Below are 13,690 nucleotides of genomic sequence, written 5' to 3'. Positions count from 1 at the left end.
GTTATAATAGAAATAAATTATTAATTGTTAGTTCTGTTTTCGATTAATGTTTCGTTTTCCTTATGATCGTTGTTTATTAATCCTTTTTTTTCTCTTTTTAAGTACAAAAGCATAAATGTAATTTAACATATATATATATTTATTAAAAGTTGTTTACTATTTACATTCGCAATATCTGTGTACATTCGAAGAACATAGAAATATTAATAAAAACATCGAATAGAATACTATGCATACTAATTCACTATACAGACATACTATTTACATTGGTCCCTGTTTATTTCTATCTATTTTACAGATTTCGTACTGTAATCAGTACAATTGTTCCAAAAGTATTTTTCTTTTTTCAATGAGAGGAGGATACTTAAAATTTTTTGGAGTATATTTATCTCGATTTAAATCCTCGTTTGAAAATATATTTTTCTCTCTTCGACTGTAAAATGTTACAAAGTAAGGCACAAGTACAAACAAGGATCAAAATCTCATGTATTAAAATCCTTATGTATAAAAGTATAAATTTTTCATATCTTCCTTTATTTTACGAATAAAGGATAAATTGGACGACAGTTTAGGCTATTTGAATACAATCAATTAATAAAAAATCTCAATGTACAACCTCCAAAAGTAGGTTACCTTCCATTCGACTGAACAAGATTTTAAATCATTCTTAATATTTCATGCCTTTTTTAAACTATTCTCGTTTTTATTGCACATATATGTATTCTTCACTGTTAAAATAGTCTACTAAATTGGTTAGCAAATAGTCAGCGGCACCCACATCCAAGAACAGCCATGTCCTGATAATTTTTTAAGACCACTTTGTTTTCTTCGTCGAGATATAGCATAGATATTGAACTGAGAGCGGTAGGTACACAGCAAGCTTTTGGCACCATGCTTGGTTTCGTCGAATAAACCAAGTTTTGAACAATCGCATGATTAGTAGAATTCAAATGATCTGCCAATGGAAAAGGACAATCACCGTGACAATAAAAAGCATCGTAACCAGGAGGAGCAACGATCCAGTCATTCCAACCAACATCCGCAAAGTCAACGTAAAGTGGATGTCGCCTGCAGTTCTCCCGACCGTCTTTTCTGCGATTTTTTCGAAGAGCCGCTCTTCTAGCACGACGATTCATTATTTGGCTTGCAGAAGACATCTTGTACCTATTATTAAAATGATAAAATGTTGAAAGTATTATCTTGGATAGAAGAAAAATGAAAATGAAATTCTTCAGTTACTCGTTTCTTGAAAGAATATAAAGAAAGACTATTTTATACCTGCCATCATCTGTGTAGGTAAATAACATTGGACGACTAACGACCCATGTATCGTTTCTTTCATCTGCGCTTCTTTTTAAACGTACATGTTCCTGTTTCATTCCACGTACATGTACTAACAGTCCATGATTATTCTTAGGATCTTTTATCCATCTTTCCACAGCAGGATGAACATCTAGACTGACTGTATCGTTCTTTTTAATGTCTATCGGTTTACTGTCGATTAAACGTAGAAGTGCAGTGCTATGCCCTTTCATACCAGGACGTAGAATGTCGTATACGAGTATTCTACTCAGTTTCCGATCAGAATCTTCGTTTAAGATAGGTATACGAGAAAGACTTAACTCTGCAGCTTGTAATTTCTCTCCTGATGGTATGCTACTTAAGTCAAAGGACAGGCGGAAACGGTTTGGAGATTGAAATTTATGATCCAGCTCACTTTCTGTGTTCAAAAAAAGAAAATAAGATTAACTTGTTATTATAAACTGTTAAAAATATAGAATTCAAATAGTTTTTGAGTATATATACTTACCAATGTGTGAAAAAGAGCGAACTGTATTAGCAGATCTAGCATGGATTCCTGGTTTAGCAATATCAGCCATTCCAATGGTATTCTGTTTGACGTAAAGCTTTTTCAATGATTCTGGAACGTAAGCTGGACCTTGAGGTTTTGGTCGTTTGGCAAAACCAAGAAGGGAAAGAAGGCTAGCTTCAATTCCAGCAATTGCTTGCTCTCGTTCACCAATAACAAGATGATTGGTAGTGTCGGAATGCAAGTGCAAATGCATATTTGCTTTGGTAGTTGCCAGCAGCAAACCTGCTGCGACGAAAACCAACCTCAGTGGCAGCAACATGCGCATTGTGATGTCGTTGCTCACGGATGTTGCCTCCCTAATAACAGAAAATTGAAATCTTTTCATTTCATATGAATTACATATACTTTCTCTTAAATATAAAGCATAAATTCTACTCTTGTAACTTAATTAATAATTTTAAATGGAAATGCAATTCAATTGCGTGCTTTTAGAATAAGATAAATAAATTACAAATCATTTAAATATAAATTAACATATACAATTGAGATTTTAATCTCATTTATGAAATTTATTATCTAACTAATTCAAATCAAATTTTCCCGCGTAAACGTTTACACCCACGTGATAAGGCGTCAGAATTTGGGACCGCAACCCCTGCGTCGCCATTTTCCCCAGGGAAGCTCACTGCGCTCTTTAGTGTATGTATATACATTTTTTACGTTATCATAAAATTTAAAGTATTTAACGGAATAAAAATAAGTTTGAGAACCACTGCAACAGACCTGTTGTCTATTAAAGACAGAGATAAGAGCAGAAAGGTTTAGAAACTAGTGCCAAGCTGTCTGTTGCCGTAATAATCGTGGGATTAATCTAACCGCGGATTTTCAACGCATGCGTGCTGACGAATACCACGCTTACTGATTCTGAGGCTATTTCATAAAGCTATTCGTTCATAAACATTTAATAATACTAATACAAATTTTTCTTGATTACTCTTCTTATTAATTAATTTATCAATTATCAAATCAATTTTATAAGAGCAGTTTTATAATATCGGAGGAAATAAAAGCGCAGTTAAAAATATTGAAAAACGAGGGAAATGTTAATCGTAATATGTATTTAAAAAACGAGAGACAAGAGAGTAGGTAATTTTCAAGATAACGTAGGAATGCACAAGCATCCAAAAGTCCATGAATGTACTTAGGGAGCCTTTCTACTTCCAGGAAACAAGCTGTCTACCTGCTCTCCACGAGGGAAATTAGTAAACTGGCCCTGGCCCTATCCCGTATCCTCTCGAGTTCCTAACTTTAAAAAAAGGATATAATAAACCTACAGTTGTAACGAGAACGCAGGCAACTATACTGGATGCTCTTATTTAGATGAATAAATTGAACGTGGGTGGTCGCTTACTTTAAAAGTGACGGTAAAATTTCATGTATAAAGTAAAATACATAATTGAAAGTAATTCAACAAATACTATATCCGATCAAACCACCTCCGTTCATAATAAATTCAAAATCATCAAAAATGCGCGGATTACGTTATTTATGTTCTCTTGAATTGTAATAAATAATAATGATTTTAAAAAGATGCATTTATTAGAAAAGTTTAAATAACAATATACTGTTTTACTTCGTAATATAATCATACTGAATATTGCTGAATATAATCAACATTATTTCATGTATCCTATAATGTTTATATATATCGATACTTGTATTCCTCACATTGTTGAACTCATGATATTATTATTAATTTTTATTTATTTTCTACGTCTAAGTTGAAAACACTAAGAGGTGGAAACGTTGGTATCCTGTTTAACTCGAACATCGCACAGTTGCACCGAAGGAATGCGGCACGGGTAAAGATACAAGGTATTGAGTATACATAAGCAGCACGTCATCGTCTAAAATAATCGGGCCAGCAACAATCAATAAAAGCTACTCTTCCAAACTGATGAAAATCGCGTGTATCTTCGTTCTAAACAATCCTATCACAATCGAATTCCATTTAAATGAAACTTACCTGAGCTAATCGTAAGTCCGTCGTTCGAGGAACCACGACATTTCAATGAGTCCATGTAACCTCACTCAGAAACTATTGTCTCAAAACCTCGCCCCCGGGAGTCTTTAGTATCGATACATCGATGTTGGAACTTCGTTGCGCTATCTGATATTTTCGCACTCGTGTGTATCGAAAGAGAAAGAAAAATTAAGACGAAGAGCAATGAAAAAAAAAATGAGGAAAAATAAGAAATTTTGATTGAAGTCTTCTTTTCGTAAGCAGCTCACAAATTTGAGCCGAATATAATCATTAATTTTTTAAACACTCCGATTGTTTATGCAAATAGAGAACGTTTAGGATGGTACGCACTGATGTTGAACTCAACTCGATACGCGGAAATCTTCGAGAAGTCGAGAGGAAGAGTACAACTATAGTTATTGAGAGGGGATAAAGAAAAAAGAAAAACAAGTAGAACGAAAGATCCGTAAAGACACTATCTCCCACTAGTAGCAGATTGTAGCAGATACAAGTTAGCGCCACGTGTGATTAGTTTGTAAATTAAAGTAGCATAATAGAGTTATATTTACGTATACAAAATTTATGTAACCCCAAAATAATAACGAGAATCATATTGTTGTAAGCAAATCATGTAATTATAATCTCTAACACGAAGTATATAGTTTATATTATATATATTCTTAAGTAAATGTAACAATTAAATATTAAAACAACCATTCGATCATGTATAATATATTGAATATATAGCATTAAAAATTATCAACATCATAATAAAACCATCTTATCAACTGTAAGATGATAAAGATGAAAATGTAAATAAAATTCTGCAAATTATCTTAATATGTATAAAATTTGGATAAAATGTAATTTGAATTTGGTAAAATTCTAACCAAAAATTTTTTTATGATTTACGAGGTAAATTGTTACTAGATATAAATTAAAGGAGTATTTTCAATACAGTATTTAGATTCGCCTGAATAAGTCATGTTACTATAGCATAAAATCAAAATAGAATTTTGTTGAAATTTCTTTTCTCACGTTCTTATAATCTATGCCAGTTTACTCGAATTTTTATTCTCGGCTTCTCTGTTTCTAATGTCAGTTACATCGTGATGTTCGAAGTTTATTAAAAAAGGTTTTTAGTTGTTTATAACCAATCGTCAAGATTTTAACACATATGAAATATACGTAAAAAATTATAGTTACATGTGCATTCTTTAAATGCTTTTTATTTATTGAGCGAAGTAGTTCTCGCTTTTTGTACTTGACCAGGTACGTTTAATTTTTCCTTTATCCACATTATTTATTTCTATAGAACCAATTATTTTCATAAATTTTCTGGTTAAATTATTACCTAATGTTTCATCATAGTAACAATTATTGTATTCTGAATTTCTTATCAGTTACTGAATTTTTTCAACAAAGATAATCTTTTTGGAAAATTATTATTAAAAGTATAAATCTTAAAGAAATTTAAAAAGTAATTATGATGTTTAAATAACTTTAAATATAACAAGATTAATACAACAGGACATTGAAATGTAATAGGAAATCTTTTTATTAATAGTTTAATCATTTTGTAAACATAAAACTTTATGAATAATATATTTATTTGAATAAGTGGTTAATACATATCATTTTCAGCAAAGGCTATTACTTGTTAAGATGGCTGATTCTAGTGACTTGGATCGGCAAATAGAACAACTGAAGAAATGTGAAATTATCAAAGAAGCTGAAGTTAAAGCTCTTTGTGCAAAAGCACGGGAAATTCTTATAGAAGAAAGTAATGTGCAAAGAGTTGATTCTCCAGTCACTGTACGTCATTACAAAAAAAGGAAAGAAGGAAAGAGAATGATTATAATTACAATTTATAAAATCTATTATTTATTTTCAGGTATGTGGAGATATTCATGGACAGTTTTATGACTTGAAAGAACTATTTAAAGTTGGGGGAGCTGTACCAGAAACAAATTACCTGTTTATGGGAGATTTTGTTGACAGAGGATTTTATAGCGTTGAAACATTCCTTCTTCTTTTGGCATTAAAAGTAATTGTGAAAGTTTAACTTATATATAAGTAACAAATATATTTAACATATTTGCAATTACAGGTTCGTTATCCTGATAGGATTACATTAATAAGAGGCAATCACGAGTCCCGACAAATTACACAAGTATATGGTTTTTATGATGAATGTTTACGTAAATATGGCAGCATTATGGTTTGGCGATATTGTACCGAAATATTTGATTACTTATCCCTTTCCGCGATAATCGATGGAAAAATATTTTGTGTTCATGGGGGATTATCTCCAAGCATTCAAACTCTTGATCAAATAAGAACTATAGACAGAAAGCAAGAAGTAAATAGGAATTATATATATGTCCTATGCAAAAGAAATTGAATCTAATGTAATACACAAATAATTTTAACAGGTTCCACATGATGGTCCGATGTGTGATTTACTTTGGTCAGATCCAGAAGATACTCAAGGTTGGGGAGTCTCGCCGCGTGGAGCTGGTTATCTTTTTGGAAGTGACGTTGTAGCACAGTTTAATACTGCGAACGATATTGACATGATATGTAGAGCACATCAATTAGTTATGGAAGGATTTAAATGGCATTTCAATGAAACTGTTCTAACTGTTTGGTCAGCACCTAATTATTGTTACAGGTACATACATTAAATTTTACGCTAATAATGTAAAAATATTACATGTTTTCAGTAAATTATTTATGTAATAGGTGCGGAAACGTAGCTGCCATATTAGAATTAAATGAGCATCTTCACCGAGATTTTATAATATTTGAAGCAGCACCACAAGAAAGTCGAGGAATTCCTAGTAAAAAGCCTCAGGCTGATTACTTTTTATAAAATTTTCATTAAATATGACTGTATAAACCAAAACATCTCCAAACGTTTTTTTAAAAGAAAAAGTAATCAATTACATAATATGTATTTACACAGACGTAAGCTTGTCGAATAAAAGGAAAGGAAGACCATCATGAAACTATGATAAACAAAGGACAAAGTTGATCAATTTGTAGTTGAATATTATCAACAGACTGCTGACGGTATTAAAAATACCAATTTGATATAATAAATATTACGAATACATGTGTTTTTTAATATTATGTTTTTTGTTAGTCACGAAATTGATTAGTATTTGAATTTTTTGTGCATATTAAATAGTTTTATTTTTAATGTTTAATTACGAATCATACTTGTTTCTACATTAATTCCACGAGATTTATAATTATAAAACAATTTTCAATGGAACAATATAAATTATAATACAAATATTCCGTTTGATTTTAAAATTTAAGACCAAGTATATATGTAAAACATTAATGTGTGTAATGGATTATTGTATCAACCGTTTTTCTAATTCCTGTCGAGTTAAAATTTCCTATTAAATTTGATATATTTAATATACTAATATATTTAAAATTAACACTATTGTAAATGTTAAATTTATATTAATTTATGTGTGAAAAAAGTATCATTTAAGTAATTCTCAGTTGAAATATAATTACATATAAGTTGTCAAGCATTTTTTTATATAAAATAGTAATACAAAGGTACTTTAATTTTATAGTATCAACCTATATTAAATATATCAAAGCTTTAAATATAGTATTATTATTTCTAATTAATTATTTTGTTTCAGTGCAATGTTTTACAATGATTAGTTTTATTCAAATTTGAAATAATGAAGAATGTGCTACACAATGAAAAGTTAGTTTTATTTTCTTATGAATGTTGGCTACCCTATTGCGTTTAGTAAAGTTGCTTGGTATGGTAATGGATTGATGTTTATTACATATGAAAAGTGTAAAACGTTTTAGCTACTTAAACAACTACTGATGAAATTGATAAACAATTTACATTCATTAGATTCAATATTGTGTTATTAATTGTACAATGACATAGGTCATTTGTATGGTAGTGATTGCTTGTTTATATTAAGCTAACCTATAAAACTATGGATATTCCAACTCCTTCGAATGTAAATCACGGATTTTCTCAGAATACGGATGGATTTTTAAACATACCTATTGAATCTGCAAACTTGGATCCATTGTCTACAAAACGTAGAAGGTGATTATTAATTTTCTAAATGATAAAATATGAAACGAAATGTAAGGGTTGAGTTTAGAAAAACAAATTTGGCTTTGAAACACCTTTATAAATAAATTGATTGTATCTAGCATAAGATGTCCCTTGTCGAATAAGATGAATTTTATATAAATAACAAAAGAAGTAATATTAAATTATCAAGATGTAATTTATTGAATAAAAACTGTTTAACCATTGTTATTAAAATTATAGCTCTTCACGTACAATAAAACGCAGAAAATTTGATGATGAACTTGTTGAAACAACATTTAACTTACAACCTCCAGCTGCGAGTACAAAGTCTGCCTCTAGATCTAGAACTGTTTCAATTTCTACTACTCCAATGGAATCAGCTGTCCCTCAGCAAAATGTCCCAAGCCCTATTCAAGTTTCTGCAAATGTTTCTCAATCGGATAGATGTAATCGACGGACAAGTAGACCAGGTGGATCGAATGCTCCTGGAAGAAAAAACAAAAAGAGTAAAAATCATTCGCATTCAGTGAATGCTACAAAGGATTTAGGGAGATGGAAACCAACAGACGATCTTGCATTAATCACTGGTGTACAACAGACAAATGACTTAAGAATGGTATTGGTGCAAATGTTAATTAATATGTTTAGTATAAGGAAAATTACAAATATATTTAAACAATTTATTAAAAGTATTGATTTTAAATAGGTTCACAGAGGTACAAAATTCTCTTGTCGTTTTACATTGCAAGAGATACAGCAAAGGTGGTATGCACTGCTATATGACAGTGCAGTCTCAAGAGTAGCAGTACAAGCTATGCGTAATTTACATCCAGAATTAATTGCCAGTGTGCAAGCCAGAACTTTGTATAGTAAAGCAGAAGAAGATCTCCTTGGTACAATAAAATCGGTAATTAAATCTTTGTTTAGATTTAATGACTATTAATTTATTTAAATACGAGGAAATTGTATATGTTTTTTTTTTAGACTCCTCAACCAACATTGGAAGTGTTTCAAGAACTTCTTGAATCAAATGCCCACACATTCTATTCTGCAAGAACTGCTAAAGCTTTATTAGCACATTGGCAATTAATGAAACAGTATCATTTACTTCCTGATCAAACTGTACAAAGTTTACCAAGAGGTGAACATGTTCTTAACTTTTCCGACGCGGAAGAAATGATTAACGATACAGAATTGATCGAACAAAAAGATGAGTTAGTAGATGCGGAACTTATTGCAGCGGACAGGAGAAATAAAAGAGAGATAAGAGTGTTAGAAAATGAATTAAGCAGGTGGCAGGTTCTGGTTGATAGTGTAACAGGAGTAAATCCACCAGATTTTGATAATCAAACTTTAGCAATACTTAGAGGAAGACTTGTTAGATATCTAATGCGATCGCGGGAGGTAATATTCTACAGAATAATTTCACGTTAATTTTTGACTAATAACTATTAATGCAGTAAGAAATATTTAAATGAAATGTTTAGATTACTGTAGGTCGTTCAACGAAAGATCACAGTGTTGATGTAGACTTGACATTGGAAGGACCGGCATGGAAAGTTTCACGAAGACAAGGAACTATACGTTTAAGAAATAATGGAGATTTCTTTCTTTCTTCGGAAGGGAAGCGACCAATTTTTGTCGACAGCAGACCTATTCTTGCTGGAAATAAAATGAAGCTTAACAATAATAGCGTAATCGAGGTATCAACATTATTTATGCAGCGTTTATTTTTATTGTATAAGAAATTTAATACTAACATTTTTTTTTAGATTGCAGGGCTCAGATTTATATTTTTAATAAATCAGGAACTCATTTCTGTCATACGTCAGGAAGTAGTTAAATTGAATCTAAAACCATGAATATTTCATCTCATTCCTTAATTAGCACTTCTTTTATAAGTGTATACAGAACTGTATAAAATACGTAATTGTTCAATTCAGAAGGTAATAAATTTTGCTCAATTTTTTACTACCATTTTTTGCATTATTATTATCAATCTGTAGGTATAACAAGAATTTCTTAGTTTATTGTTAAACATAAATCGGTTAAATGTATAGTTCGAAATAGTTTTCTCTTATCAACCGTACAAATTAAATTGTATATAAGAATATATGTACATATGAAATAATTGAACGGATTTTAATTAATACTAAATTATAGTTATTTGTTAGAAGTAATAAAGCCTTAATAAAAGTATTATTGTAAATAAGAGTTTGATAATAATAATTGCATATGAAAATTTGCTAAATGTTATACTTTTATACTAATACTTTAGTTTAAAATTGGTTTATTTTCATTTAATAGAAGAAAACACTGAATATTTATATGTAATGTTTATACCTAAGTAAGTACAATTACAACTAATACTAGTAAATATAATACTTAATCTTTAAAACTTTGTAGAACATATTTAACTGTAAAATACTACATGAAAATAAACATAAAGAAAAAGGTAGGAATTACTCCTGATGTTTAAAATTTGCAAATAGGATTTATTTAAAAATAATGAGAGATTAAATGACAAAATACATAATTATATCGAGGGTAATGAAAGTACAAAAATTGTAGTACAATTTTAGAACGTAGAATGTGAAGCTTTATCCATTTTTCACCACCATCCACTGTTCCATACTCTTCCTCTCCAGCCCCAACCACCTCTCCATCCACCCCAACCTCCTCTCCATCCGTAACGCCATGGTCTCGAGTACCTTGAGATATCATTAAATAATGAATAAATTTTTGTTAAAATTGAAACATTTAACACTGCAATCTGGAATCCCAAAACCCCCTTAATTACGGGAAGATTGGTACGGTTCTGGGCTCACCCCCCACCACTTCACCTAACGCGCAGCGCACCTAACGAATGATCAGCAAATCAGTATACGCTCGGCTCTCGGTGCGTACGGACATAAGTATGGGAGTATAAAAATATCTTCCACTTATGCTTTTGAAATCAAACAAAGAACCTCTTTTTAATAACATAAATTAAATTACTTAACTTACCCCCAATAGGATGCATCAGCATCTAAATCATTAGCGTCACTTAAAGATGGTTCACCTTCTGTGTTGACAGGTTCCGAAGGATCTTTTGAGGCGGCCACCAAGACCACCACTGCCAAGAGAAAAAGAACCTATACACAGTAAAGGTTGAATTTGAATTAGCCGTAATTAGAAACATTTTTATTTTCTATTTAATTATTCCATTTAATTATTATAATTTGCGGTGTTAATCACTAATGACTATCACAATATTCAACGCATTAAGTTTAAAAGAAGAAAATCAAATATTCGAAACGTAGGCCGGAATCACCCCTTCAGATTATTTAAATAAACTTACAATTAGTAGATTGACTTACCAAGTGTAATAATCGCGGCATATTGGGAACTGACTGAGATGCGTCGGTCAGGACCGGCTTTATATATGTACCTTCAAGCGCGAAAAACTATGGAAAGACCCGAGGATATATGTTAAAAAAAAAGAATAGGATGACACAAAAAAAGTTGAAATACTTTGTCAGGTGATTTACGCTTAAATCATTTAGAACGTATTCAAATTCAATTCCTTCTAAAAAATATGTTCTTTAAGTTTGTCAATGTAAAATTATTTTATATATTAAATAAAATAAAGTTAATTATTTAATTATTCAAATAATCGTTTGAAATTAGTAACATTTGAATTCGTAGAAGCGCGGGAAGGTATTCAAATTTAAAATAGTAATTAACAACATTGACGAACATGAACAAAGTGTATTTTTCAAATTCGTTACAAAGAAAGTTGGGGTCAATATATTTAGCGAATACGCATCAGTTTTCAAGGTAGGCTGGTTGCATTCCAGTTCTTCTGAAGCACAGCTTACTCTTCCTTTTCTGAAGAAGGGATAACTATATATTCTTTTTTTTTACAAGATAACTCTTTTTCATAAAAAAAAGAATGATCAATCCGATTTTGCATAAAATATATTCTGCATTCTGAGCACCGTCATTGCTGTAAACATTAAACGTTGCAGGCGCGTTTTATAAAACTGAATTTGTAAATAATAAATATTTATGGCACTTAAATCTCAATGTTGGAATTGATTTTTCACGACTAACTCGTACAAAATAAATCTTTTCCTGTGTTTGAAAAGATGACTCTCTATGTATTAAATGAAATTATAAATTTACGTTGTTTGTCCAATTTAAATTTATTTCAAGTGTGAATGATTCACCCTGTAGGTTCTGAATGTGCGTAAAAAAGATTTTAAGTGAAAAATCAAGGAAAACATCTTCAAGGTTGAATTTTTTCCTCATCGAAGTTTATTGCGGCAAACAGTTCATGGGAAGTATAAAATGTATCGAATCTTTACACGAATTTACATCTGATTAATTCTACTAACTACGTGCTAACAAATTTATATTTCATGCATGTAATTATATATGTAATTAAAAATTATAAGTAATCTAAGCATCAGGAGCCCATTCTGGCCAATTTTGAATTTGTGCATAAAGTTCAGATCCAGGATCCGCTGTACTCTGAACTTGTCTAGCTCCAATTACGCGAACGTCTTCTCTAAGTATTCCTTTTGACTTGCCGCAAATAATTAATTTATGTGCTGCCTCCACCATTTGGTTGCTTGCTGGTTTGTCTAACAGTTATTAAATATTAAAATAACATTGCAAAATAAGTTAAATAAAGATTGAAATAATCTTCAATACATAATATGTACTTTCGAACGATCCTATGAAACCAATTCCTAGGGATTTTTTATTGTACCCATAAGTATGAGCTCCTTCCCTATTCCATCCAGCACCTTCGTATATATTCCCATCGCCACCGATTAAAAATCTATTAATTGGATAAGAAACAGGGAATAATCATTTGCATTGCTATTTGCAAATTATAAAATATATTTAATAAAAAAAGTACTTAAGAGTATCCGATGTCGTCCCATCCAAGAACATCCATATGATAAGAGCGAATATTTTCGGCTCTAGAAATGCATTGTGATTTGGTGTTACACTCTGGGGTAACTGAATGATGAATGATCACATAAGGAAGGGGAATAATTATATAATTTACGCTCTTTGCATTCTGAGTACTCCATTGACTCCGTTTAATAATTTTAGGGCAATTTTTATCAGCATCTGAAACATATAAAATATTAAAAGAATAAAAAATAGAAGCCAGATCATTTAAAGGTCATGTTTTATATCAATATATTATTACTCAAGAAACAGAACACAATTTCGTAAAACATAATGAATTCTTGATTTATATAATATATATAGATAATTTTGAAATTTTTAAACTGCGACTTTAAAAAATTTTCTTTGATAATGTCATTTCTTATCAAAGAAAAGAAATATTTGAGGTTCCATATATATTATAAATCGTACTAAACGAAAAAAAAGACAAATAATTTGCAACGCGTACTGCACTAACTTTGTTTAAATAAATCATCGATTCTTTGTTTATTTAAATAACATTTGATATCTTACCAGCAATACAAAGGTGAACAAAAAGAACTATTGTGATTATTGTTTTATACATCTTTTTAAACGTTAAAGTAGATTTTACGCACATTATCACTTGTGGAACATACAGCACAAATGACTCTCTTGTTTGAATATTGTTATTTATAATACATTCAACAATCATGAACGCACGTTTGCAGTCAAAAGATAACTCAGACGACTAAAGTTTGCGTAACCCTTGATTATCGTCATTCTTTTTATTTTTTTGCGTTTTGAAGAAAACTGAAAGCGAAGCAAGATAATT

At 30.6% G+C, this 13,690-nt stretch overlaps 5 protein-coding genes across 6 annotated transcripts; 2 read left to right on the top strand and 3 right to left on the bottom strand.

Moving 5' to 3' along the window:
* Positions 1 to 118: 118 nt before the first annotated feature.
* LOC114873881 (protein decapentaplegic-like) lies at positions 119 to 4,246 on the bottom strand. Its single transcript, XM_029182642.2, has 4 exons — positions 3,840 to 4,246; positions 1,811 to 2,169; positions 1,279 to 1,720; positions 119 to 1,164 (listed from the first exon to the last, which is right to left on the bottom strand). Exons 2-4 carry the CDS (start codon positions 2,136 to 2,138, stop codon positions 765 to 767), a joined length of 1,170 nt encoding a protein of 389 aa, XP_029038475.1. The 5' UTR covers positions 2,139 to 2,169; positions 3,840 to 4,246; the 3' UTR covers positions 119 to 764.
* A 127-nt stretch (positions 4,247 to 4,373) lies between these two features.
* On the top strand, positions 4,374 to 6,968 carry LOC114873883 (serine/threonine-protein phosphatase 4 catalytic subunit). 2 transcript variants are annotated; one of them, XM_029182646.2, is made up of 6 exons: positions 4,374 to 4,454; positions 5,481 to 5,651; positions 5,731 to 5,883; positions 5,947 to 6,198; positions 6,272 to 6,510; positions 6,582 to 6,968. In XM_029182646.2, exons 2-6 carry the CDS (start codon positions 5,502 to 5,504, stop codon positions 6,709 to 6,711), a joined length of 924 nt encoding a protein of 307 aa, XP_029038479.1. In that variant the 5' UTR covers positions 4,374 to 4,454; positions 5,481 to 5,501; the 3' UTR covers positions 6,712 to 6,968. The 2 variants fall into 2 exon arrangements, with proteins under 2 accessions (XP_029038479.1, XP_029038477.1); XM_029182644.2 differs by lacking the exon at positions 4,374 to 4,454 and adding an exon at positions 4,804 to 5,108.
* A 621-nt stretch (positions 6,969 to 7,589) lies between these two features.
* On the top strand, positions 7,590 to 10,174 carry LOC114873845 (microspherule protein 1). The gene is made up of 6 exons (XM_029182581.2): positions 7,590 to 7,938; positions 8,170 to 8,545; positions 8,636 to 8,836; positions 8,914 to 9,333; positions 9,417 to 9,632; positions 9,702 to 10,174. Exons 1-6 carry the CDS (start codon positions 7,823 to 7,825, stop codon positions 9,789 to 9,791), a joined length of 1,419 nt encoding a protein of 472 aa, XP_029038414.1. The 5' UTR covers positions 7,590 to 7,822; the 3' UTR covers positions 9,792 to 10,174.
* A 229-nt stretch (positions 10,175 to 10,403) lies between these two features.
* LOC114873847 lies at positions 10,404 to 12,109 on the bottom strand. Its single transcript, XM_029182583.2, has 3 exons — positions 11,289 to 12,109; positions 10,936 to 11,063; positions 10,404 to 10,640 (listed from the first exon to the last, which is right to left on the bottom strand). The coding sequence occupies exons 1-3, from the start codon at positions 11,307 to 11,309 to the stop codon at positions 10,541 to 10,543; spliced, it is 249 nt and encodes an 82-aa protein (XP_029038416.1). The 5' UTR covers positions 11,310 to 12,109; the 3' UTR covers positions 10,404 to 10,540.
* Positions 12,110 to 12,205: 96 nt separating this feature from the next.
* LOC114873846 (peptidoglycan-recognition protein 2-like) lies at positions 12,206 to 13,603 on the bottom strand. Its single transcript, XM_029182582.2, has 4 exons — positions 13,411 to 13,603; positions 12,843 to 13,056; positions 12,639 to 12,757; positions 12,206 to 12,557 (listed from the first exon to the last, which is right to left on the bottom strand). The coding sequence occupies exons 1-4, from the start codon at positions 13,568 to 13,570 to the stop codon at positions 12,373 to 12,375; spliced, it is 678 nt and encodes a 225-aa protein (XP_029038415.1). The 5' UTR covers positions 13,571 to 13,603; the 3' UTR covers positions 12,206 to 12,372.
* Positions 13,604 to 13,690: the final 87 nt, after the last annotated feature.

Source organism: Osmia bicornis, chromosome 10 (assembly GCF_907164935.1).
Source record: "Osmia bicornis bicornis chromosome 10, iOsmBic2.1, whole genome shotgun sequence".
NCBI classification, from domain to species: Eukaryota; Metazoa; Arthropoda; class Insecta; order Hymenoptera; family Megachilidae; genus Osmia; species Osmia bicornis.
This window is presented reverse-complemented; position numbering and strand designations above follow the sequence as displayed.